The sequence below is a fragment of the Sporothrix schenckii genome (assembly GCF_000961545.1).
Source record: "Sporothrix schenckii 1099-18 chromosome Unknown Cont43, whole genome shotgun sequence".
NCBI classification, from domain to species: domain Eukaryota; kingdom Fungi; phylum Ascomycota; class Sordariomycetes; order Ophiostomatales; family Ophiostomataceae; genus Sporothrix; species Sporothrix schenckii.
The window spans coordinates 38,118-62,322 of NW_015971144.1; the positions used below are offsets into that span (position 1 = coordinate 38,118).

The 24,205-nt window shown below is 52.6% G+C and overlaps 9 protein-coding genes across 9 annotated transcripts; 5 read left to right on the top strand and 4 right to left on the bottom strand.

The window, feature by feature from the left end:
• Nucleotides 1–11: 11 nt before the first annotated feature.
• Nucleotides 12–1,172, top strand: SPSK_02583 (aquaporin rerated protein, other eukaryote; the record flags this gene model as incomplete). Its single annotated transcript, XM_016729451.1, has 1 exon — nt 12–1,172. The coding sequence occupies one exon, from the start codon at nt 12–14 to the stop codon at nt 1,170–1,172; it is 1,161 nt and encodes a 386-aa protein (XP_016588744.1).
• Nucleotides 1,173–2,334: 1,162 nt separating this feature from the next.
• Nucleotides 2,335–3,146, top strand: SPSK_02714 (uncharacterized protein; the record flags this gene model as incomplete). The annotated part of the gene is made up of 2 exons (XM_016729581.1): nt 2,335–2,470; nt 2,554–3,146. 2 exons carry the CDS (start codon nt 2,335–2,337, stop codon nt 3,144–3,146), a joined length of 729 nt encoding a protein of 242 aa, XP_016588745.1.
• A 210-nt stretch (nt 3,147–3,356) lies between these two features.
• On the bottom strand, nt 3,357–5,503 carry SPSK_02304 (urea active transporter; the record flags this gene model as incomplete). The annotated part of the gene is made up of 2 exons (XM_016729176.1): nt 3,357–5,365; nt 5,431–5,503. The coding sequence occupies 2 exons, from the start codon at nt 5,501–5,503 to the stop codon at nt 3,357–3,359; spliced, it is 2,082 nt and encodes a 693-aa protein (XP_016588746.1).
• Nucleotides 5,504–8,666: 3,163 nt separating this feature from the next.
• Nucleotides 8,667–9,453, bottom strand: SPSK_02722 (uncharacterized protein; the record flags this gene model as incomplete). The annotated part of the gene is made up of 2 exons (XM_016729589.1): nt 8,667–9,319; nt 9,381–9,453. 2 exons carry the CDS (start codon nt 9,451–9,453, stop codon nt 8,667–8,669), a joined length of 726 nt encoding a protein of 241 aa, XP_016588747.1.
• A 474-nt stretch (nt 9,454–9,927) lies between these two features.
• Nucleotides 9,928–11,527, bottom strand: SPSK_02440 (glutamine synthetase; the record flags this gene model as incomplete). The annotated part of the gene is made up of 3 exons (XM_016729312.1): nt 9,928–9,958; nt 10,028–11,042; nt 11,104–11,527. The coding sequence occupies 3 exons, from the start codon at nt 11,525–11,527 to the stop codon at nt 9,928–9,930; spliced, it is 1,470 nt and encodes a 489-aa protein (XP_016588748.1).
• A 1,329-nt stretch (nt 11,528–12,856) lies between these two features.
• SPSK_02663 (uncharacterized protein) lies at nt 12,857–13,803 on the top strand (the record flags this gene model as incomplete). The annotated part of the gene is made up of 2 exons (XM_016729531.1): nt 12,857–12,912; nt 13,008–13,803. The coding sequence occupies 2 exons, from the start codon at nt 12,857–12,859 to the stop codon at nt 13,801–13,803; spliced, it is 852 nt and encodes a 283-aa protein (XP_016588749.1).
• Nucleotides 13,804–14,424: 621 nt separating this feature from the next.
• SPSK_02464 (citrate synthase) lies at nt 14,425–15,923 on the top strand (the record flags this gene model as incomplete). The annotated part of the gene is made up of 2 exons (XM_016729334.1): nt 14,425–14,466; nt 14,541–15,923. The coding sequence occupies 2 exons, from the start codon at nt 14,425–14,427 to the stop codon at nt 15,921–15,923; spliced, it is 1,425 nt and encodes a 474-aa protein (XP_016588750.1).
• A 3,476-nt stretch (nt 15,924–19,399) lies between these two features.
• SPSK_02739 (uncharacterized protein) lies at nt 19,400–20,128 on the top strand (the record flags this gene model as incomplete). The annotated part of the gene is made up of 1 exon (XM_016729606.1): nt 19,400–20,128. The coding sequence occupies one exon, from the start codon at nt 19,400–19,402 to the stop codon at nt 20,126–20,128; it is 729 nt and encodes a 242-aa protein (XP_016588751.1).
• Nucleotides 20,129–20,555: 427 nt separating this feature from the next.
• Nucleotides 20,556–22,379, bottom strand: SPSK_02369 (uncharacterized protein; the record flags this gene model as incomplete). Its single annotated transcript, XM_016729241.1, has 1 exon — nt 20,556–22,379. The coding sequence occupies one exon, from the start codon at nt 22,377–22,379 to the stop codon at nt 20,556–20,558; it is 1,824 nt and encodes a 607-aa protein (XP_016588752.1).
• Nucleotides 22,380–24,205: the final 1,826 nt, after the last annotated feature.

Consider the following 24,205-nt stretch of genomic DNA (forward strand, 5'->3'; position numbering starts at 1 on the left):
CAACCTTCAATATGGTTCGCAATCACGACGGTGAGCAGCACACATTTGCTCGGAAGCTTCCGCAGGAAGGCAAAAACCTCTTTGTGGCTGGCATGGCCGAGTTCGTTGGCACGTTCCTCTTCCTGTTCTTCGCACTCGGAGGCACGACAGCTGTCAACACGGCTGGTCCCCAGGGCACAGTCCTGGCTGCCGATCCATCACAGCTTCTGTACATCTGCATCTGCTTCGGCTTCTCACTCGCCGTCACTGTGTGGATGTTCTACCGCGTGTCTGGTGGCCTCTTCAACCCGGTTGTCACTCTCAGTCTAGTGCTGGTCGGTGCCGTGGGCCCGGTCCGTGGCGTCGTCGTCTTCATTGCCCAGTTGCTTGCTGGCATTTGTGCTGCGGCCGTCCTGTCTGCGCTGCTCCCAGGTCCGTTGATGGCTAGCACCACGCTGCGTGACGATACCAGCATTGCCCGCGGTCTGTTCATCGAGATGTTTGCCACGTCCCTCCTTGTGCTGTCGATTCTTCTCATGGCCGTCGAGAAGCACCGTGCTACCTTTACAGCACCGCTCTGCATTGGCCTCGCCCTGTTCGTGGCCGAGTTGACCAGCATCCCCTACACAGGTGGTAGTGTCAACCCTGCGCGTTCGTTCGGCCCCTGTGTCGCCACGCGCTCGTTCACTCACTACCAATGGATCTACTGGGTCGGCCCCATTCTGGGTAGCCTGCTCGCCACTGTCTTTTACAAGATCATCAAGTTCCTCGAATACGAGACCTGCAACCCAGGCCAGGACGGATGCGGCTTCGACGACCGGCCGTGCGGCATGCAGTACGGCAACGGTGATGGTTCCAACCTGCACCAACACAACGCGCACGGCAGCATGGGCGGCATGGGCGGTGCAATCGCTGGCGACAACACTGGCCTCGCAAGTAACCACCAACACTCGGGCAGCGACATGTCTGCGCAGCGCAACAAGCTCGACGGCAAGCTGAGCGGCGATACCCATTTCGGCCCAGATGGTACCTACCGCAACTCGACTGCCACGGTTCCCAACGCGAACGTCAGGGGCACCAACGCCAACTTTGGCAATGTTGGTGGTGTCGACGCCACTGGCTACCGTAACGCCACCAATCTAGAGGCCGGCGCCGACGCGGCAGTCGATGGTTACAATAACGTCCGCGTGTAGTCCTGGTGAGGTATGCACAAGGATAGTGGCTGGTTAGAAAGCAACTTGTGTTTTTCTTTTAAGATTTTTGTATGCGTTTGTAATGAAGTTGTGAGGGATTACGGGAATTTTTCGAAATTGCAAAGGTGTGGGTTGGATATTGCTCTGTATGGTTGTCGCTGGGAAACACCGGTGTGCTGGGGCAGGATGCCGGAACAAATGCATCATTGAGAATAAAATAAAACAAAACCTTGTCACGTACACGTTGTATGTACTCCGTACCAATGTACCCTTTGTGATTGTCGTCACCACTGCATACGTCCCCTTTATGGTGTTGCTGATCCTGTGTTCTAGATTTCCCTCTGGGTAAAGTACGGGCGATGGATACTGTACTGGTTCGGTTTGGGCTTCTGTATCTGTAAAAGAAGACCAACTTAAGTTGGCCAAAAGTAGGAGGAGAAAGGTGCCCATAGGGCTGGCCTAGTGCACCAAGTGCACGTTAGCGGCATGTTTCCTGTTTTTCCGGCCGCACAGCTGGTGTTGTAGAACAGCCTCAAAAGCGTCCAATTGACAAAATTGGGATAATTGACATTATGCGGGCTTGACCACAAACGCAAACGCCACGCTGCTATGGTCATACTTCCCGGATCGTGAAAACTGAAATTGGGTCAAAAAAGTGACGCAGTTTCTAACTCCGTTGAGCCTACAACGACATTATGTATTCGGGAAAACGAGATCCCTGGAGGTACAAATAAACCGTACAGTACTTCAGTAAATTACTCAGCAATTGCGTCGTTCTGTGCGGAGTAGCGCAAGAAGCCATGCGGGGCATTGCGGCTTTTGGGCATGTTCCGCTTGTTCCGCCCCAGTTGACTAAACCTAGCTAATGATCGCACAGTCGTGCCTTCTACTCTTGGAAGGATACGTGATTGCATAATGTGCTTTGGATGTCTGCATTTCAAAGGATACTGACAAATGAAGAAATAGAGACCACCATAAGGGGAGGGGAACATCGGTAAAAAAAACCTTAGCAGCGTTATATAACAATCAGTTTATGCTCCAGCTCTGCAGCATCTCGATCGACGAGACAGAACCATCCATCAACGTGGCGTCGCGCGAACAAAATTCACGAGTAGCCACAAGAAACGAAAGCACCTGCAAAACATTTTTTTATTTACTCACAATGGCCGACGCATCATCACTCGCAACCAACGGCCCCATCAAACAAGAGCCTACCAACCGCCGCGTGCGCGCCCTTCTCGGTGGTCAGTGGATCTTTGACACGCTGGACGCGGTCTATGTCTGGGAGCATAAGTATTGTAAGTGGATCCTGGGCAAGCACCTAACCACCGGCCGAATACATAAGTCGTACGTCGTATTAACAACACCAAAACAAAAACAGACCCTGTGTACTATGTCCCGGTAGCTGCCGTCCTGGCCGGGCCAGGCAAACTCGACAAGAATGACGGGCCCACTGACAATGGCGTTGTCCTTGCCACATTGCAGAGCAACAGCACGACTGCCACGGTGACCATTTTCGAAGCCGGTCCGCTGGCCGGGCTTGCTAAGGTCGCTAGCGAGACGCTCGAGTGGTATGCAGAAGACGAGAAACTGCTTGGATCACATCCCAAGGACCCCTATACTCGCATCGAGTGCCTCCCCTCGTCACGCCCTGTACGTATTGAACTGGGTGGCACAGTTCTCGCCGAGAGCCACAACAGCATCTTCCTGCACGAGACGAATCTGCGCACGCGCTACTACCTGTCCCCGACGTCAGTCAAGGACTGGAGCGTTCTGAAGCCGAGCGAGACGACGAGTTTCTGTCCGTACAAGGGCCAGGCGCGTTACTACCATGTCGTGCTGCCGGACGGACGCGAGGTGAAGGATGGTGTGTGGTACTACCCGTTCCCGACACTGGAGTCAGCGCTCATTCAGAGCCGGCTGTCGTTTTACAACGAAAAGTTTGACGTCTTTGTGGATGGGGTTAAAGAATAGGCCACATAACATATGAAGTCCTTAACGAGTGTGCTACTTTATGATATTCATAGGCAAATAGCGTCAAGTCGACAAAATGGTATTGTGCTTCTTCTCAATGAACAAAAATGGTATATTCGCATTCACAAGTCTCTCTCCCAGTCGCCTCTCCTCCCTGTGAAACATCCGACAACTGTTTACGTAAGATGTACCATCCCATCGTACTGTTCCTTACTGCGGTGACACCAGTGTCTCACCAGCATGCGGCTCCTTCTTCTCAGTGGGCGTTGCATAGCCTGATGCACCGGCACCGTCGACAGCTTCAGCCTCGATGGCCGTGCGCCGCGTTCTGGGGCCCTTACCCACCAGATCACGGCCAATGGACTTCAATGTGTGCACCAGAGTCTTGCGGCCCTCAAAGACAGGGTAGATGCCGACAGCGCAGAGCGACAGGAATATCCAGATAATACCGATAGTGACCCAGCCGGTAAAGAAGGGCTTGGAAAACACGTAACCCGAGCCATACATGGGCATCGGCCACAGCACCAAGAAGGACACGGCCAAAAAGACCGTGCTTACCTTGCTGATTCTACCAGCACGCGTGAGCTTCTTCTGCTCTTCTTCGAATTCGGGTCCAGAAATAGCAGTGGCAACACGCGGGGCCGGCACGCTGTCTTCCAGATCGGCGTCGACAACTACACCATCGACATCGGCGTCGTCTCCCTGGCGAATGTCCATCATAGACTTCCAGTCATACTTGTCGAGGCCGAAGATGAGCGTGAAGACCGGGATCAGGACGAGGGGCGAGAGCAGGGCCACGACATTGCCAGCCAGCATGGGTTCATTGGAGCCAGTACAGTCGACATCAAGCACACCGCACTGCTTCTTGGCCGTAACGAGCCACGCAACAAGGGCCAGGGCCAAGCCCAGGACCGGCGTGAGGGAAGCAGCCCACTTGTTCTGGCCGGACCAGGTGAGGGTTAGCGTCACGGGAAGAACGGCCGACGAGACGATGACACCCATCATGAGGTACAGGTAGCCCATGCTGATGCCGGCATACCATAGACCGACGGAGAAGCTGGCAATGAACAGGGCGTAGCCAACGACCATGCAGTGGCTCATCCACACGAGGCGACGACCGCTGGCAGCCGGGTTGATGTACGTGCGGTAGATATCGTAGGTAAAGATGGACGAAACAGCGATCAGCTCCGACGATGTGGCAGACGTCACGGCCATGAACACAATCAGCAGCGTCGCGGCTGCACCCCCCTTTCCGAGCAGTGCAACGGCGGCATATGGCAGCACCAGACCGGCCGAGACCTCGGACTCAGCCATGCGGTTGGGGAAAGTCGGAAAAACAGGGTTGGACTCGAGAGCCAGTGCAGCCAGACCTAAGGTTGTGGAGGCCAGGAAGGGAATTGCGAACCAGCTCAGGCCGCCCATGATGTATCCGGGAAGGGCGTGAACGGGTGAGGCGGCAATGGCCTTGTTCCAGTAGCCATTGTCGTTGAAGATGGTGGCAAAGTTGCCGGCAATGTTGATAACAAAAAAGATGGCGCCTTGCTTCGAGCGCATGGTGAGGTAACTGCCGTGCGCGTTGCCGTCAATGGGGTGGTCGTTGGCCGCCTGGACAAGTAGGTCGTACACGGCCGCCGGCGAGCCAAGAAGATCGGAGGACGCATAGGTCGTCAGCGCAAAGATGATGAGAATGATGAGCAAGATAAAGGTGTGGATCCAGTCTGTCAGGATGGTGGCCTTGAGGCCGCCCACGAGCGTGTACGCAACGACACCCAGCGGCAGCAGGTAGATGGCCGCGATTGTGTGCATTCCGGTCAGGGCATTGACAGTGGCTGAACCACCAATGATGAGCATCAGCGACACGAGAATGTTGGTGGCCAGGCCGAAGACGAGGAAGACCATGTGGGCCACGGTGCCGTAGCGCGCCTTGATGATTTCAAGAAAGGTGTGGGCATTGGGAGCACGGCGCTTTAGCTCAATGGCGAGGGTAGCAAATAGCAGCACCTGGACGGTGGCACCAGAGGCATACCAGAAAGGGCCAGAAACACCGTAGCGGTAGCAGACGGCTGTGCTCTGCAAAAGTGTGGCGGCCCAGGTCCACGACGAGACGACAGCAGAGCCGACCAGACCCGACTTGACGGTACGGCCAGCTGTTGTAAACATTTCAGAAGTTTGCTGCTCTGCGTTGTAGCGTTTGAGAATGAATGTAACGAGGATCATGCCTGGACACGGGATCAAAAGTTAGCATGGCAACGCCGCTGAATAGCTGGTCTGTGACAAGACTCACCAAGGGCAAAGGCGAGGCCGAGGCCCAGCACCACGCCATATCCGACGCCCTGGTCAAGGGCCGGAGCAACCATTTTGCAAGTTGTGTGAAGGTCGAGACGGGATGTGACGAGCTGAAATTAAGAGGAAAGTGGTGTGACGAAGAAGAGTTGTCAAAATTTTGAAGCATGCGAATTAAGGGACTGGAGTTGGTACTCGTGTACAGTGTGACTTCTGGAGACGAAGAGGTTCGACGATGAAGAAAGAAAGCATTGGTCACAGACAAGCTGATCATGCCCTCTATATATAACTAGCGAGATAAGTGACATTAAATATTCAAGAAAACATATGAATGGACGGCTTCGGCCATGTGAATAGAACTTTGAACTTGAGCTCCGATAAAGATAACGGTCGAAGTTTTATTCGATAGCACGGTGTCGCCATATTCAGCATCTTGATAACAATGCGATAATTAGAGTAAGTAAGATGGGGCAACAATGAACCACGAAAATAGTAAAGAAAATTAAGAATATGGGACAAAACAAAAAGCCAAGATCCACCCACGGGGGGGGGTAGGACAATCTCTGGCAAATCAGAGCCCGCTAAGTGCGGTGTTAGTGGTCCTACTTTGTACTCGCTGTTAAGACCATCGTAACATGAGGCACAAAAGTGACAACAGGACTAAACGATAGGCCGACTGACAATATGTTCGAACACCAGTCCATGGCCAAAGCTCTTTCGTAACCATATACCTGCCTTCTCGTTCACCGCCGCATGCTAAGATCCAGGGCGCCAAACAACGAAAAGCGGCTTTCAGTTTGGACAGTTTAAACAGCTCCTGGTGGAAAATACAACGACATCCTGGAATACCACGCCCCATTACACGTTGTTCTTGTTCGCAGGATTTTCAGGTCAAGGCTCTGGTTTGTGACCGTTTGTCGTGTAATTCAAAAGCCACGAGAAGCTGTCTAGGTAGCGGGTAATGAGCGGGTCTATGACCGTCGGCAGTGGACTGGATCGTTGTCGCAACGTTTCTGAGCAGATTATCATGGACAAATTCAATGAGGTACGACATGGCCTAACCTCTCTCTCAATCAAACAGCTTTGTCTAGCATCATTTACACAATACTTTGGGCCTGGCCAAGCATCCTCCGATAAGCCCTGGGGAAAGACGAGATACGACAAGACCAGAACAGGGGAAGAGGATACTACACGAGTTACAAATTCAGTTTAAAGGGACCAGTTCTGTGACAGCCAATAGCGTGCAAGTGATAAGGAAAGAATGGTTCGCATAGTGTTTTAGGACATGCTTAGCGCGGCACCGGTACTTGTCCAGAGAGCTTATATGGCGTAGGCGATCCCGGCGTGCATGCTGAGGGCTGTAATTTGGACTGCCGAGGGGACGACCGCCTAAACCAGCCGCCGCATGGACGGTAAGATTTAGACGTTTAGACAGCAATAGTGACAAGTGGGAAGGCGACATAAAGTTGATACTCGGAAAGAGTGAGAGAGAATGGGAGATTGCAGAACGAAAGTGATGCGAAGAGATCAAGCGAGAAAAGGAACGCCGAGTGTGCTAGGGAAACATGCGATCTCGGAAGAGATACGATATCGAAATGTCGCGTGCTTTTCCAAGACTTCGCCGCGGGGGGGGATATTGGTCAGTCATAATTATTGCTCATTTTTGTAATTGCCTATTGTCTCCCCACAAGAAAGCTTATCCCCACGTTAACTTCACTAAACTCCATATTGACGGTTTCTTTTCGAGATTTTCAGCTTCTCCCTCGCCTTCATTCAATCCCGTCGCATCTGGTTTTGTTATTCTCGCTGGGTTCGTCTTTTAGATTCTGATAAAGAATACCTGAAGTTGATTGGTCAACATAAGGGCCTCTAGCTAATCCCTGTTCCGGAGGTGGCCGTTCATCAACGTCGGACGAAAGGGTCTCAAGTGTTCAGCTGGTACTCCGTATTACTTGGTTTATATTTACAGTCTCAGTTTCTGTGTTTCAATGAATTGTCAATAAAAAGCGGAGCGTAGACGTCAAACACTTGACTAGTTTACCCTCGTTCCTTACTGTCAAGATTGTCAACATAGTTACAAGCATTCTTCCGCCTTCAGGTTCCCCTTTCAGGTTCCACCTGTACAGACTCAGAGCTGACGAAGACCGCTGCATTCGCTCGTGAATCATCAATTATGAAATCTATCCAAATATCCTTCCTAGTTCCCCCCACCCCGTTGGTGAGCTATTTTACCTGGGGTCGTGGGGGAAATGCTTTGGCCAATGGCAGAGCCAACAATGCGCCGCAAATCAAGTCTGAATATCAACACAGCGAGGCTCAAACAACAGCTCATTAGATCGCACAGGTGTGGGTTACAAGTCAGGTCCCCTCATACTGGATCCTCGCTTAATTTTGATAAAATGTTGTAGAATAGGGAAATAGCCACGCATAATATGTAAGTACGACGCACATCATGAGCACGTTGCATCTCAAATGTCCAGGCATTACCAAAATGTCAGCTGTCAGCTGTCAGCTGTCAGACATCCCAATCGCGTGCTATTCCGTACAGGAAGTCGAGTTTAGATGCAAATAAATCATACGTTTGGGTATCCTCACGTATCTGTTGGCCGGTTTTGGAGCCACATATATTTTATTTTGTTTCCTACTTTGATTTTCGTCTTATTCTAGCGCTGTACTCCATTTGGAACAAAGAATTATTTTCTTGGCGTCAAGTTATGTACAAGACAAACATAATATCATATAAATATGTACCAAAAAAATACACTACGTTTGAATCACACGTCAACTGACCATTTTCTACTTTCTCCAAATTATGTGATCACTGGCAAGTATTGATATGGTTCAGGTTTAACTCATCTATTGAGACGGAAGAATCCACGTTTTGCAGCGCCATACGAATTACTTAACAGGTACATGGTATGAATACTTATGAATAGAAATGAGAGCAGAGAAAGGTAGTCGGAGGTTACTCCTGGGGTGGCTTATAATTCTTCATCACGTCTGCCATCAGTTGGACTCTGCAAACATCGAGGCACGATTTTGCTGTTTCCGTAAAAGCTGGCTGTTAAGACTCACGTAGAGCTCAGTTTCAAGCAGCAATTAGGCCTCTTTCTTCCTGGTGGCCAAAGTCATTGCTACTGGCCACTCGACTTTAATGGTACCGTTGGTTCCGGAGCAAACGATTGCTTCCAACTCCTTCCACTCCTCCAACGCCCAAGTTTTCTCATCAATTCCCATCTATGAGCTGGCCAAGAAGCCACGCAACCACACGACATCCGCTCGCCGTCCCCATGTTACACCTTGAACATATTCCATTACGTCTGTTGGTGACACACATGTGGCCTCTTCCCATAGGGACGGATCGTTGTCAACAAAGTAGAGTGGCCGTTTCCCGCCTTTGGTCACATTGACGTATGTGCGGCGTACGCCCTCCTCGAAAAGATTTGAGGGGAATGCCACAAAGTCCAGGCCGGTCATGGCCCGTGCAAGACCGCGCATTGCTGCGGGAAACAACTTTCCTTCACTCATGAGTCGCAGTGTTGCGCGGCTGGTGGTTTTGTACCAAAGCTCTTCAGCTCGTGGTCGGCCAGGGAACAGTAGACGGAATCCGTAGGTAACGGCAGCAAATATGCCGCCCGGCTTCAGGGTTTGAGCTACAGCACGCACGGTAGCGGCGCTTTCCATGTAGTGGAAAGCCATGCCGATGGATGTGAAGTCGACGGACGCTGGTGATAGCAACTCGGCTGTCTTCTCAGCAGGACTTTGGTGAAACGTGAATTTCTCGCGTGGTTTAAGACTGGCCTCAGCAGTCCCCAAGTTGGAGGCTCCGGCGTCGGATACAAACACCTTTTTGAAATGCGGACTGATGGCCGTGGCAGCAGTCCCGGGACCTGTACAGGAACATAAGCCATGGACTTGATCCAAGCCCGAAAAGCGGGTGCCTTAACTCACCACATTTTGCGTCGTGTGCAATTTCAAATGCGCCACCATGGTCTCGATGGTAGTCGAACCATTGTTCCCACATAGACTCTGGATAGACTGGACGAAAGCGGTGGTAGGCTTCCCAATCAAGGTTCTTGAATGCAAATGCATATTTGATATCGCGTTTTCCGTCGGCATCGACTTCGGCCTCATGTCGTTCCTTCGGCTGTGCAGGATACACAAAATGCACGTAAAGCAGTATGCGGAAGGCCTCCGCTCTGTAATTTGGAGGCCGCAACGCAGCCTTGGACTTAGCAGATGATATTGCAGTAAACTGAAGGCGTCAAGTAGCACACGTTCTACGGGAGACTCTTATTTGAATGGATCTTGCTTGGTTTCTCGCTGCTAAACGATAGAATAAAATTGACATGAAAGGTCAAAGGCAATATGTCTTCACGCTATGTAATTACAGTGGCTTATCCAAAATGTTCAAATCTCGTGTCAAACCGCTCTTGCAAGTTTGAAAGAAGGTGTTTCAAGAGCCAAGTTCTACACACAAAAGTTCCGTGTTTTTAATTTACACGGTCTCTATGTAGCGTTTCATTTCCCTAGTAAACAATGGTCAGCAACAACGTCAACACGGCCAAACGAGAGACGAAAATTAAGGGCAAACATACCAGTCGGTCACAGCCTCGTCCCACTGGCGTATCTCGTGGTTACGAGTCCCGCCGTAGTGGTCGACAAACTCGTCTCCCAGCACCTCGCGCGCAATGCTCTCCTTATGCATAAAGCGGTCGTTGGCCTCTCGCAGGCTGCGTGCTAAGCGGATACCACCATCGGCCTCACTGCCGACGCCCTCGCCCTTGCCCAGAGGGGGACACGGGATCTTCAGCTTCTTCTCGACGCCGCGCCAGCCCAGCGCCAAAATGGCGGCGAGCACAAAATGCGGATTGGCGTCGGCGCCAGCAACACGCACCTCAAAGCGCGTGGCGCCCGCCTTGGAGCCTGGCGGGCCAATCAGTCGAATCGACGCCTGGCGGTGTTCGTATCCCCAGGAAACGGTAACGGGTGCCCAGAAGTTCTCGACGAGACGCTTGTAACTGTTGATGGTGGGCGCAAGGAGCGGCATGGCGTCCGGCAGCCCCTCGAGAATTCCGGCAAGGAATTGGCGACCCAATTCCGAAAGATTGGCAATATCGGGCCACTCGGCATCGTCATCGGGGGCGTCGCGTGCTAGCAGATTCTTGCCGGTCTTGGAGTCGACTAGCGAGATGTGAATATGGCCACTGTTGCCTGGCAGGCCCTGCTTGGGCTTGGCCATGAAACAGGGGGTAATACCGTAGGGTATGGCGACGGACTTGACCACAAGCTTGAATAAACTAGCGCGGTCGGCCATCTCTTGGATGTCGCCAAACTGGAGCGCCGCTTCATAAACCCCCGGGCCACTCTCGGTGTGCCAGCCCTCGATGTTGCAGGCAAACTTTTCGCACGTCTCAAACACTTCGTAGTAGTAGTCCTTGTTCGCAGCGGGGCGTGTTAGACTGTAACCAAACATGCCTTCGGTCAGCGGTGGTAGGGTATGTGGCGGGTTGTTGGCCAGGTAGGCGGCGGTCGAGGGTTGGCGGGCAATTGCATTGTTGGGCGCCGGGTTTCCATCTGTCGGCGTCAAGAAGTGAAAGAATTCGTACTCGGCTGTCGAGAAAACTTGTCAGCCGTCGACCTCGGTATAAATCAGACACGACGTGGTACTTACCGCCGGCCATGGCCCCGTAGCCTTGGCTGCTGATCTTGTCGACTTGAGTCTGAAGCAGGCCGCGCGGACACGCACATATGGGCTCCTTGCTGTCCGGGTCGAAGAAGCGCAAAAGGACGAACGGCACATTGTCCTCCCACGGTATCCGCCGAAACGTATTGAGATCGGGGACGGCCAGCAGGTCGCGATAGCCGTTTTCTTTGTTGCTGACTTTGAGCTCCTGGAAATATGTCTGATCGTGCATGTCCCAACCGAAGATAACAGAGCAGAAGCCAAAGCCGCTTGTTGCAATCGACAGAAACTTAGCCTTGGACACAATCTTGCCGCGTAGAATGCCGTCCACATCCACGCCAGCGACCTTGACTTTGGTGTCGTGCTCGAGAATGGCCGGCAGCCGCTCAGCCGTGACGTGTTCCGTAGCCATGGTGACGTGGCCCGGCAGAGTGACGACGGGCGAAGTGCTGTTGAGAGAAAGAAAAGAACATGTACAAAATCACAAAAGCCGAAACTCAAAAGCCAAAACTGCGGGGGGGGGGGGAGATAGCAAAAGAGTGTAGACGACACGAGTGTTGGAAGCTTGGCAGTCTGTGAAGCTGACGATAAGATCGGTGAAAGGACAAGTGCGGGGCCAATCGTCAAGCTCCCTTGACAGCGCAAAATGATCATCTTCCTCCGCCCTGTACTTTAGTGACGCCGATACAGGGTCTGGGGGGGTTCTGTAACGTTTCCTGGTATCTTACTGGCGCCCTTAGCCTCACCGTTTCGCTGGCAAACAAAAGTGGTGAGCACGTAAAACGTACTTTGCGTGTCTGCACCTCGTAATGGGTAAGCTCCGACAAAAGGACGCCTTCAATTTGGGATCCATGCCAATAGGCCCTTCAGTTGTCTGTCGTGTTAATGCTTTGAGGCTTTCCCGTAGCAGAAGGTGCCAGCCTCCTGAATTGGTGAAACGACAAAACCGGGCGCATGTCGTGTGCTGTAGTGCTGATAGAGGCACGTGTATATTTTCCTCTCGGACAAATGCACAGCGGGCGGCCACTGAAATCCGGGCAGGTTTGGACTAGACGCAACTAGCCTGACTGGTCGTATTACCAGCGACCAAAATACGGGGAACAGCCAATGATTGCAAGCTCCAAAACTGCTGCAACAAAAAGCGAGCCACCGAGCCACTTAGGAGCACCCCTGTTCCTCCCATCTTGGGTCGTGCCTGCCGCGGGATCTAATTACTGTGTCTGTCTGCCGTTGTCGGCGGCCATTTGTCCGTGACGCATCCCAATGCGGAAGGGGCAAGCGGCGCAAACCACTGGGCATCCCAACGTCACCGTGCAAGAAGCCCATCAGACCTTATCTATGAACCTATCGAGGAAGTAATTGGAAACCGCCGTTGGAAAGGCGCATTCTGCCTCTCGTGCCATATTCTTCCCCTTGGCCTGTTTCAGTTTTGTGATTTTAGTTGTGAGTTTTATTTCATTGTCCCTTCTTTTCAAATTCATCTTTTCTTTAACAAGATAACCCCAGTGCGCCTTCTTCTTTCGCTCCGCCGTCGCCGTTTCGCACTCGACCCCACCCACCGCCTGTCCTTCTTGGGAACCTATTTATCGTGATTAGTCTCCTGACTCGACACCCTCTCCACACCATCCGAAATTCTTGACATTCACATCCTCCACAAAACGCACTCTCTATAACGACACGGTCCTCAAAAGCACCAAGAAAGACATCTACAGGCAGTTCAACCTCCCCTAGTCACTATATAATGTCGTCGGCCGGCCGCCTCGCGGGCAAGAATGCCATTGTCACCGGTGCTGCTGGGTACGTTGGCACTGTATCTCCTGGCGTGCACCGCATTTTCCGGCAATTTCCGTCTGGCTGTCTACTGACTCCCACTTTGTTCACTTTGTCTGCAGTGGCATCGGCTTAGAAACAACAATCTTGTTCGTCAAGGAGGGCGCCAATGTCCTCATGTCGGACATCTCGGCCCCGGCACTCGAAAAGGCGCTCGCCAAGGTCAAGCAGCTGCTGCCCGATAGCACGGCCCGTGTCGAAACTGTGGTCTGCGACGTCTCCAAGGAAACCCAGGTGAAGGCCATGGTCGAGAGCCTCGACGCTTGGGGCGGCCTCGATGTGATCTTCAACAACGCGGGCATCATGCACGCGCAGGACGACGACGCCGTGGAGACCCCCGAGGAGATCTGGGACCTGACGCACAATATCAACGTCAAGGGCGTGTGGTTCGGCAGCAAGCACGCAGTGCTGTCGTTGCGGCGCCACAAAAAGACCAAGGGCTCCATCATCAACACGGCGTCGGTGGTCGCACTCGTCGGCTCGGCCACCCCGCAGCTAGCCTACACGGCATCCAAGGGCGCGGTGCTGGCTATGACACGCGAGCTGGCGATTGTGCACGCGCGTGAGGGCTTCCGGTTCAACTCACTGTGCCCAGCGCCTCTCAACACCCCTCTGTTGCAGGATTGGCTGGGCGACGACAAGCCGAAGCGGGCGCGGCGCGAGATCCATTTCCCCACGGGTCGGTTTGGCGAGGCCATTGAGCAGGCGCAGGCCGTTCTGTTCCTGGCGTCGGACGAGTCCAGCTTTGTCAACGGGCACGACATGGTGGTAGACGGTGGTATGACCAAGGCGTACGTGACGCCCGAGGGCCCAGCAGCCGGTGCGCCGGTCAACAACGCCCTGCGTGACTCTCTGTGAGGCCTAGGCCGCTGCCCCCGATTTTTATGAATAGTAATACGACTGCAGATTGCGCAAATCTAATATTTTAAATCGCACAAAGACGAACAGACGAACCGATGCGGTTGTCCTGCAGTACATGTACCCTCAGTGTTCGGTTCCTAGCGTATGATTTCACCGTCACGTGTTAATTAGCCGCGCCTACTAATGTGGTGGGGGGAGGGGAAAACAGTTGAGGGGCGAGTTGGCTTGTGACATTGGCCAATGAAAGTTAACAACCCTGCCCAGGCGACTGTCAAATAACCGCAAAGGGAGCCGTGGCGGCCAACCAAGGCTGCTGAACCGTGCCCGCTAAGGCGGCTTTCCTCGGTTCATTCTGGGTTTGAGGAAAAGCAGTGCTCGGCTTGGATAAGAGGAACCGAGAAGCGCAAGCACACCGGGGATCAGAACATGACGAAGGAGGGATGGTGCCGCAAACTGGTCCCTGATTCGGAAAGACGACGTATTTTTTTTCTCTCCTCGTGTCCTGGTGTCTTACTTTCTCTTCCTCTCATTTTTCTTCGTTATTTTATCCTCGCCTGTCTTTGTTCCTTTTCCAAGCAACAGAATAGAACTCCTGCTCCCCACCCACATCACTTCACGATGAGTGCCCGGACTACCACGAGAGCCTTCGGTGCTCTGCGCGTAAGTAGCCATGTTGGCATCTGCATCGAAACATCTTTGTCCATTACTGCATGCACTACTAACCACCCTATCAGCCCCTCGGCCGTACCTCGACGCCGCTGGCTTTCCGTCCCCGCCACTACTCTGCGTCTACCGAGCCCGACCTGAAGGCCACCCTTAAGGAAGTCATCCCGGCCAAGCGCGAGCTGCTCAAGAAGGTCAAGGCCAATGGTAGCAAGGTCATTGGTGATGTCAAGGTTGAGAACACGCTCGGCGGAATGCGCGGCCTCAAGGCCATGCTGTGGGAGGCCAGCGTGGTCGACCCCGAGGAGGGCATCCGCTTCCACGGCCGTACCATCAAAGATTGCCAGCGCGAGCTGCCCAAGGGCACAACTGGCACGGAGATGCTGCCTGAGGCCATGTTCTGGCTGCTGCTGACGGGCCAGGTCCCTTCAACTGCCCAGATCCGCGCCTTCTCGCGCGAGCTAGCCGAGAAGTCCGAGCTGCCTGCCTTTGTCAACAAGTTGCTCGACGATCTCCCGGCGGACGTGCACCCCATGACACAGTTCTCGATGGCCGTATCGGCGCTGAGCCACACTTCCAAGTTCGCTGCTGGCTACGCCGCCGGCCTGAACAAGGCCGACTACTGGGAGCCTACCTTTGAAGACTGCATCAGCTTGCTGGCCAAGCTGCCCACCATCGCTGCCAAGATCTACCAGAACGCCTACAATGGCGGCGGAGCCCTGCCGGCCAAGGTCGACCCCAACCAGGATTGGTCATACAACTTCGCTGCGCTGCTCGGCAAGGGCGGCAAGGAGCACGAGGATTTCCAGGACCTGCTCCGTCTGTACCTCGCCCTCCACGGTGACCACGAGGGTGGCAACGTCTCGGCCCACGCCACCCACCTGGTCGGCAGTGCCCTCAGTGACCCCTTCCTGAGCTACAGCGCCGGTCTGCAGGGTCTGGCGGGCCCGCTGCACGGTCTGGCGGCCCAGGAGGTGCTCCGCTGGGTCCTCCAGATGAAGGACGCCATCCCCGCCAACTACACGCCCCAGGACGTCAAGGATTACCTGTGGTCGACCCTCAACTCGGGCCGTGTCGTGCCTGGTTACGGCCACGGTGTGCTGCGCAAGCCTGACCCACGCTTCGAGGCCCTCATGGACTACGCGGCGACCCGGCCCGCCATCTCGGCCAACCCCGTCTTCGCCATCGTCAAGGCCAACAGCGAGATCGCTCCTGGCGTCCTCAAGGAGCACGGCAAGACCAAGAACCCCTACCCCAACGTCGACTCGGCCTCGGGTGTCCTGTTCCATCACTATGGATTCCACGAGACCCTCTACTACACGGCCACCTTCGGTGTCTCGCGCGGTCTGGGCCCCCTGGCCCAGCTCGTCTGGGACCGCGTCCTGGGCCTGCCCATTGAGCGCCCCAAGAGCATTGACCTCAAGGGCCTGCTTGAGCTGATCGAGAAGAACTAAGTCGGTATCTGTTTGTCTTCTTTGAACGAATGGGGGTTAAAAGAAAAAGAACTCGAAGGGGATCTGCTTGTCGTTTATTTCTCAGTATATTTTCACGTTATGTTTTACGTTTCAAATGATAAACTAGAGCCAAGACCGAGAACAACGAGCTTTCTGGACAATGAAATGATACAGCGAACGGTGAATCTCTTCGACAGACGCTTGTCGCCACATGCTATCTCGCAATTCTTCAACTCCACATGACAACGCGGAAATGCAATGGTAAATGGATCAGTTGTCAGGAGGTCGAAGACCGCTAATCAATTAACCGACATCATGCCCTCGGCTCTTTTACTGCACTCTATTGGGGGTTTCTGGTCATTTTAGTTTTATTTTTAGGTTTGGTTTTTTTGGCATTGATCAGTGATTTTATGCGTGGTTTAAAGCGTCTTTAGGCCGCCTTCTCCGAATTCACCCCTGGCGCTTTCCCATACTCGGCGCCCCTGTCCCTCTGATACATAATTCCACGAAAAAGTTACACGGCAAACGTGCTCCTTTAGCTCAGTGGTTCGTGGGGAGATGGCGGTGTTGCATTGCCGATGTAAGCTGAATCATGGAGATGGATCTGAGATCAGTGGCGCTTTCGGCCTGCGCCTGGCTGCCGTTAGACCTGGCGATATGCATCATCGTCCAGGAACACACATCAGTCACTACTCAACGACGCCTGATTTTCTAAAAGCAACAAGCAATGAAGAACCTGCGACGCACGGATGTCATCGACTCCTTACTTATAAGAGACTTTCCATCCAGTGAAGGCAAATGTATTATGGCGGGAACGAGCTGTATGTCGGAAGACGGATACAAGGCGGTCCATCTTCGCTCGAGTATGCTAGCATTGCATATTTGTTTTTCTTCATGAACATCTATACGAGCGCCATGATATGGCGAGCCCGAGTATGGTCATTCCGGCTTCCCGGGCCAATTCAGTTGGTGGGACGGTCACTTCGGAGTATGCGTAGACAAGACGCGTAAACAAAATTCGTAAACAAATACAGATCATAACAATGGTTCCTTTGGGCCAAGAGATACAAATTACAATGATCAATTGACTTCTCGCAAAAGACGAAGAGGACCAAAAGTCCACCAAGGGAACGCCGACGATCATCCTTTGGTTCAGTCGACTATTCTCAACTTAAGCTTATTTGAAGCAGTCACTAGCAATATAAAAATAAAAATACATATGTGTCCATCCGCGAGGCCCATCCAGCCGTCCGTCTTAAAATAGTACTCTCTATAGCATCCATATAACATCCCTTGTATATGTCGTGCATTCATGGTATTCCGGGCTACGGTGGTCAGGTGTTCGTCCTTGTTAATTTCGTCTAGTTTTCGCCGCGTTTACTGAATTTAGAATTCCCAGTCAAGGTCATTACGCGCCGCTCCAAGAGTCAAATGCACAATGAACACAATTCGTCATTGATACAATCATACAATCAACTCCACAGCGACAGGCCCGTCTTACCGTTCACTACAATCCCCATGGAAGACGCATCTCCTCCGGTCCTTGGACCGGTTTTCCACTAGCATGCCTTTGCTCGTCCCGCCACCCAATAATTGTTATTGTTCGCCAAATTCGCTTTCGTGCCTCGTACACGAAATAGTTCCTGGAAGCAGACTCTTGGGTCGGCCGTCCGGTCTCCATCTAATCAAGGGAATAGATTGCATGGACGTAGCTTTGCTTGGTCCATGTCCTGAGCAAATTTGGCCCTCTCGGCAAGAGACGGTCTAGACTTTAACCACAGTCGTTTATTTGATAGCCGTAACTCGTTGTCCGGTCGAGCCGCCAGTACGCAGTAATGCAGCATGGAACAGAGAACGACCAATAAGAGGAATCGCGGAGGTGTCATTTCCCGCCCGTTCCTGGGTCACCACTTCGTATTGAGTCCGCCATGTTCTCTATTGACCTCAGTATCTTGCTTGTCTTTTTAACTGAAGAGGTCGATGGTCTATTTTGGTTTTACTCTATACTGGTTACTTTTATTAAAGAAAGAATAAAAAAGTAGTATTTTGTAGATGTGGATGATAAAAATTGAAATCGTGAAATATACAAACTAATCCCAAAAAAATGAAAGAAAAAAAAAATACTAATAATTAAAATTAAGAACAAATAAAAATATAACATTTCAGGTACAATATGTACTTCAAGAACCGAGTACTGTTCCAAATACATCTTAACTTATGATCCCTTCCCCCTAAAAATAAATAAATAAATAAATCAATAAATAAATATTCAGCATAGATCGACGCCGACGGAGAAACCAGTTGATCTGAACTTAGAATCTAGATGTCATGCTTCATCCTGCGAGTTCGTGCGTTGTCAATCTAGACTTACGCCAACCACCCAACAAGGACAAGTGTGACTACACGACTCTTCCGAGTGATTGCTATTCCAAATTTGTCGCGGCTCCAGATCCCTGGACTGCGTACTTGAAAGCGCTTCTTCATAATAAACATATTAACTAAACGAAAAGTTTTATATAATAAAGTAAGCGATGAAAGTGTTCACGTAAGGAAAACAGACTGCGAGGTCCTTTATGAACCTAGCTTGATATATTGGCAGCATCGTCACGACACATGTGGTTTTGGTGTCTTTTCTGGCATCCAGCTTTGGCCGTGCGTGCGTTGTCTCTCCATGGATGCTTTGGCAGGCCTCCCTGTTCCTCAACTCTGCTTCCGCTCCAAATTAACAGGGGTAAAAAAGGGAACAGGCCGATCTTTTGTTTTTCACTGTCCCGTGTCTTGGCTGCATGTATGCGGCGCAGTCTCTGCTATTTTCTAACTTCCGAGCTTAGAGGCGGGATGGGAGACAGAGCATTGCCAGCTCCAAAGAAGCACACCGACCGGAAAAACATGGAGAACAACACAAAGCAAATGGCCAAGACCCGGACAACTTGTAGCCAAGGCCATGGTTGCTCAGGCGGACAATGACTGCAATGGAGCTATTCGTCGCTCGAGCCCTTCCATTCTATGCATATTGCGGATGACGACGAGATGTGCTCCGCAAAAACTAAGCGAATAGGCAACTGGGACAACAAGCGAGAAGCAAATAATATGGAATGACCGACCGTCGTCTTTTCCGCCACGCTTGCACTTCGTCGTCCGGACCACCAGCCGTCTCTGTATGCATCGGGCAAGCATAGCCACAGACTTCGATATCGTGTGAAGATGAGCTGAATCGGAAGAACGAAAGGATCCCTTTGAATTAATCTGGATAAAAATTTAAATGGGAGCGTTAATATCTGATGCGCGAGACAAGACGACACATCGTGACCCATGAATCGCTATATAAACACACCGCAAGCCCCCTCGAAAGAAATCAGATTTTGGGAATATCCAGCACCGTCCTTACTTTGAAGCCAATCCTCGAGCATCATCTCTCTTTACAATTACCTCGAATCCTCAAAGGTCTCCCTAATCAGTCCATTCAAACGTGTACAATGCGTTCTTCTGCTCTTCTCTCTCTCCTCCCGGCTCTGGCTGCGGCCTCGCCCACCTTTGTGCTTGGCGATGGCAGCACGTCTCTTACTACGCCTGGTAACGGTGGTGAGTCGTCGGGGTTCACCGTGAACCCGGGCACTGACTCTGCCAGCGCCGACACGCCCGACCCGAGCCAGATCCAGGTTCAGAGCGTGACCTTTTCGGGCAGTGGCTGTCCCCAGGGCTCAGTTTCGACGTCCATCTCGACGGACCGCACCGTTGTCACATTCGGTTTTGACAAGTTCCAAACCTTTATTGGCCCCGGCTACGATCTGGGTGACAAGACGAAGAACTGCCAGCTCCACCTGAACCTCAAGTACCCTGGAGGCTTTCAGTTTGCTGTGCTCGACAGCACGTACCACGGCTTCGCGCAGCTGGATTCCGGCGTGACGGGCTCGTTCTTCAGCACGTACTACTTCTCGCAGGACGCGAGCGCCACGACGACGACACAAACGTCCATCTCTGGCGGCGGTGACTGGGAGGCTGGCCAGGTGTACACGAAGCACGACCAGATCCCGACGGCGAGCGTGATTTACGCACCGTGCGGCGCCAATGGCATCCTGAATGTCAACAACCGCATCGTGCTTGCAAGCACCGACAAGAAGGCGACTGGCCAGGTCACCGACGACGATGCGACAGTCGCCTTCACGCACCAGCTGCACCTGGCGTGGCGCGCATGCCGCAAGTAAGCGGCGGACAGAGAATGTTAAGAGCGCTCGGTGTTGCCGAGGAGCCCTGTCGAGAGCTTGTGCTGTTGCTCGAGTTCTCGTTGTTGTGGCCTGTCATTCATTCAACATGCTTCTTGTATCTTGACAATCAACCCGCACAGTACATAGCCCGTCAATATATTTTCAGAACACATAAACCAAGTGAAAGGGATAGAAATGGCAGTGACGATGTAAATGAATCAATTCCAAAAGAGCGATACATACGTGGATATTAACAGAAAGCGGTATTGTGAGCGAAAATAAGAGATAAAACATAGCAACGAAAATTGGAACAGGATGAAAACGAAAGTGGACTGTTATGCATACGACGTCGTATCATAAACAGTTACATGATTCCAGCATGCGTTAGCTTGGCCATCACCGGCCCCTGGCAAAGGTGCGGTTGGTGCTACCCCCAGTAATTGTTGTTGAAACCACCACCGTGGTGACCTGGAGCGCCCCGGCTGTATTGATCTTGGCCGCCGTACGGCGGGCCGTTCCTTGATCTGCCATAGCTACTGTCGGTGTTGTTGGAGTAATTGTTGTAGCCACTACTGCCGCCATAATCAGGGCCGGTGTTGGCACCTCGCCAGCCAGCATTAGCGGTGTAGCTGCGTTGTGGTGTTGGGGCGGCAAAAGCAGGGGACTGTGTCCGCACAATGCCGTTGTATCCCATGTTCGACGCGGGGCCTGGCGAGGTACGCATCTGGGCATTTGGTGCCGAGAAACTGCGCGTGGCCGTGCTGCTGGGGCCGAAGGTGGGCGATGTGGGCGATGGGAGGCCGGGAATTGGCGAGTGCAGGGGAGAGACCGGTGGCGCAGGGGAATGCATGCGGCTATCATGGGGGCTGCGGCTGCCGTTGTTGTTGTACATGCTCCGGCTGTTGTAGTTGGCGCTCTGTGGTGTGTTGTTGTTGAAGCCGCGGTCATTCACCGGACTCTGGGCGCCGTTTTGCAGGAGCGGCATCGGGCTGCGCATGGCCGAAGCGGCGGTTACACCAGCGGCGCCACCGACAGCTGCTTCACCCCATCCGCGCTCCTTTTCGTCGGCAACGCTGTCAGGCGTCTGGGGCACACTGTAGGCGTTCGCACTTGCGTTGCCATTCTTGGCCATGTCACGGGCGTTGTAGTCGGTACCTTCGTGAGTCAGGCTGTCGGGGTCGATGCCAGCCTTCTTGAACTGATCCAGCTCCAGACGTTCTGCGGCAAGGCGTTGCTCGTACAGGCGGTTCTCCTCCCGTCCGCGTCTGCGCTGCTTGATGCAGTAATATATACCGACAGCAACGATGATCGCTCCGAGAGCACCGGCAGACGAGTAGATGGCAATGTGGGCAACAGGGGAGAGCTCGTTCCATTTCTCAGCGATGGTTTTGGGTGGCTTGGCGTTGATCGTCTCGACAGCGGTGGAGTTGCCGGCCGCAATTTTAATACTTTGCCAGGAGCCTGAGTGGTCGCCGTACGAGTACTCCTTGCCTGTGCTGTAGTCGGTGACGCGGGCGCTCTTGACATACATATGGAAGGGGCCCTTGGTGTAGTCCGTAGTGCCGCCGGCCCATTCACGGGTACCTTCCGGTAGCGTCGGGTCGCCGCCAGCCCAGATACCAAGCGAGATGCGGACAGGCGTCTGTGGGTAGTTGGAGGTATTGTTTGCATCCTTGGGAAGCAGGGTGCGCGCCTTGGTGCCGTCAATGTAATATGTGAGCGATTCGTTTGTCCAGACGGTGGTGTAGTTGTGGAAGTCGTTGCTGATGCCGCCGTTGACGGGGTAGTAGATTGCGTTGTTGAAATCCTGGCGGCCCTTGCCAAAGTAGTTGGTCTCAACGTACGATTGGTTTCCGCCCATAAACTCGAGATCGATCTCGTCAAGGTCATCGCTTAGAAACATGACGGACGAGATAATACCGGTGCCACTGGCGGCCTTGATCATCATCTCAGTGCGGCCAAAGAAGATGTAAAACGATGAGCGAATGGTGGGCGAGTCGCCCTGCTTGTTGATGGTGAACTGCGCACCGTTCTCCGCAGAGTACGACACGGAGCCGGCCGTGGGAACCCAGAAGTCAGAGGAGGGTGTCGAATTGAAGATGAACATGTGGTCGGTGCCGAAAGCCGGGTCGGCTGGACAGTTCGTAGTGTTGAGCGGCTGGCAGTCGGTTGTGACCTGAGCGGTGGTGCTGTGAGCAAAAAGCGAGAGGGCCGTGGCCACGAGGGCCAGCGGCGAGAATAGTCGCGTCATAGCGGATGAGTGTCGTGTGTATCTTCTGGCCAGCAGGAAACGAGCGTATCAAAAGAAAGTGGTGATGCTGTCTGATGGCGTCAAGCCGAGTAAGACGGTTTTCTCAGACTGTGGTGACTACCAGATGTAGCAAGGGAGAGACTGGTGACAAAGGTCATGGAAAGAAGAAATACAAAAATGCAGACAACCAAAACGATTCGGTGCGTCGAGATTAGGAGTAGCACGAGATCTCACTACACGGAGCGACCACGCAAGCAAAGCAGCGCGGCGCGATGAAGGAGGTCGAAGGCCAAAAAGGGAGAGACGAGACGCGCATAGCCATAAACAATAAGGTAGGAAGGAGAGGACGCTGGCGAGGCCAAGCAAGTTATCTATGGGAAGGAATGGAGCAAGACGATGCAAGAGTCTCCCTTACACAACTGTTTGAGAGGGAGAAGTGAGGGAAAGAAAGGAGAGGTCAGGCGAGACTCTAACAGACCAGGCCATGAGCCACTGTCACTTTCAAACAGGAAAGAAGGAAGGGGCTACGAGGAAAGGGGCGCCGGGGTCGACAATGACGCCGCTAGGCCCATCTGGGGTACTACAAGGAGCGTCGATGCAACTTAAGCTCGAGGACACAAGAAATAAGAAACACACAACCAGAGCACAACGATGGTCAATACTCTCTTTCGCGAGAGAGGCTTGGGTCGCTCTACATGCAACTGGCGCTTTGATTGGCTGTCACCCGAAGCGACGACTCCCGGTTCGCTAGCCTTCCTTTTCCGGGTAGTCAGGGGTAAAGAAGCGGACAGGTTCTGCAACGAGAGCTAGGTAAGAGCGGCCTGTCGGGCCCTGCCTTTGCTTGGTTTTCGCTGCAGGGGCAGGTGGCAGGCCATTGGTCTGAGGAGCCACACCAGCCGTAACAACTGCCAAACCAGGGAAGACTCGCTCCGTTCTTCAAAACGAAGTAGCTCGAGTGGTTCAGCAAAGTAGCGATCATCACCCCAAAATTTGGAAAGTAGCGATCATGCCGTAGTAGTGCACTTTTCTGTGTAAAGACGTAAATTAATCTACGCAGGCTCCACGGTAGGATCGACTCTGTCCGTCTATTGAATGCTGGATGTCTGCCAAATACATAATGCTTGGCGGGCCTGGGATGCGAGCATGTGGCTGCACAAAGATGTACAGAATCAAGATAGTAATTTCTTTACGCCCATGATGCAATGCTCTTTTGATAGCCACAAACACCCCAAGGCGCTTGTAGTAGCTGCCAACTGAACCACTTCAGTCTATCGACGCAACACTGAGAAGTGTTTCTGTCTCTCTGGTCCGGCCGAATCCTGTCCTCTATTGTATGCGACCACTTTGCGCATGTGTACAAGGCAAGACACAAATAAATTGTTTCATGTTTCTAGTCTGGGCGCTTGACGCTGTGCGACGAGAGCCATTTGAATCACCGCCGGCCGAAGGCGGCCGTACAGAAAAGAGGCCAATGGGTCTGGCGGCCTCTACGAATTACATCGTACAAGGTATTGATTAGCCCCCTCTCTGAATGTTGGACAACAAGACCACCACAGGCGTTTCATCCCACATGCCGCCATACCGAAAAAGGTCAATCAGTGATAAATTTCCGGGCCTGCTTCCTTGGCACCTTGGCTATCGGCTGCACATTCTCAAAGTTCTCCGTAGATATGCATGCACTGCAAGGAGTGGATTAACAAAAAGAGGAAGGACCAAAAAAACGACATGTTGAGGGATAATATGGAGGACCTAATAAACGTAAACCAAAACATTTTGTCTATTCCCAAATCAATCTTCTATCTACGTCGAGAAGTTTAACCTATCTA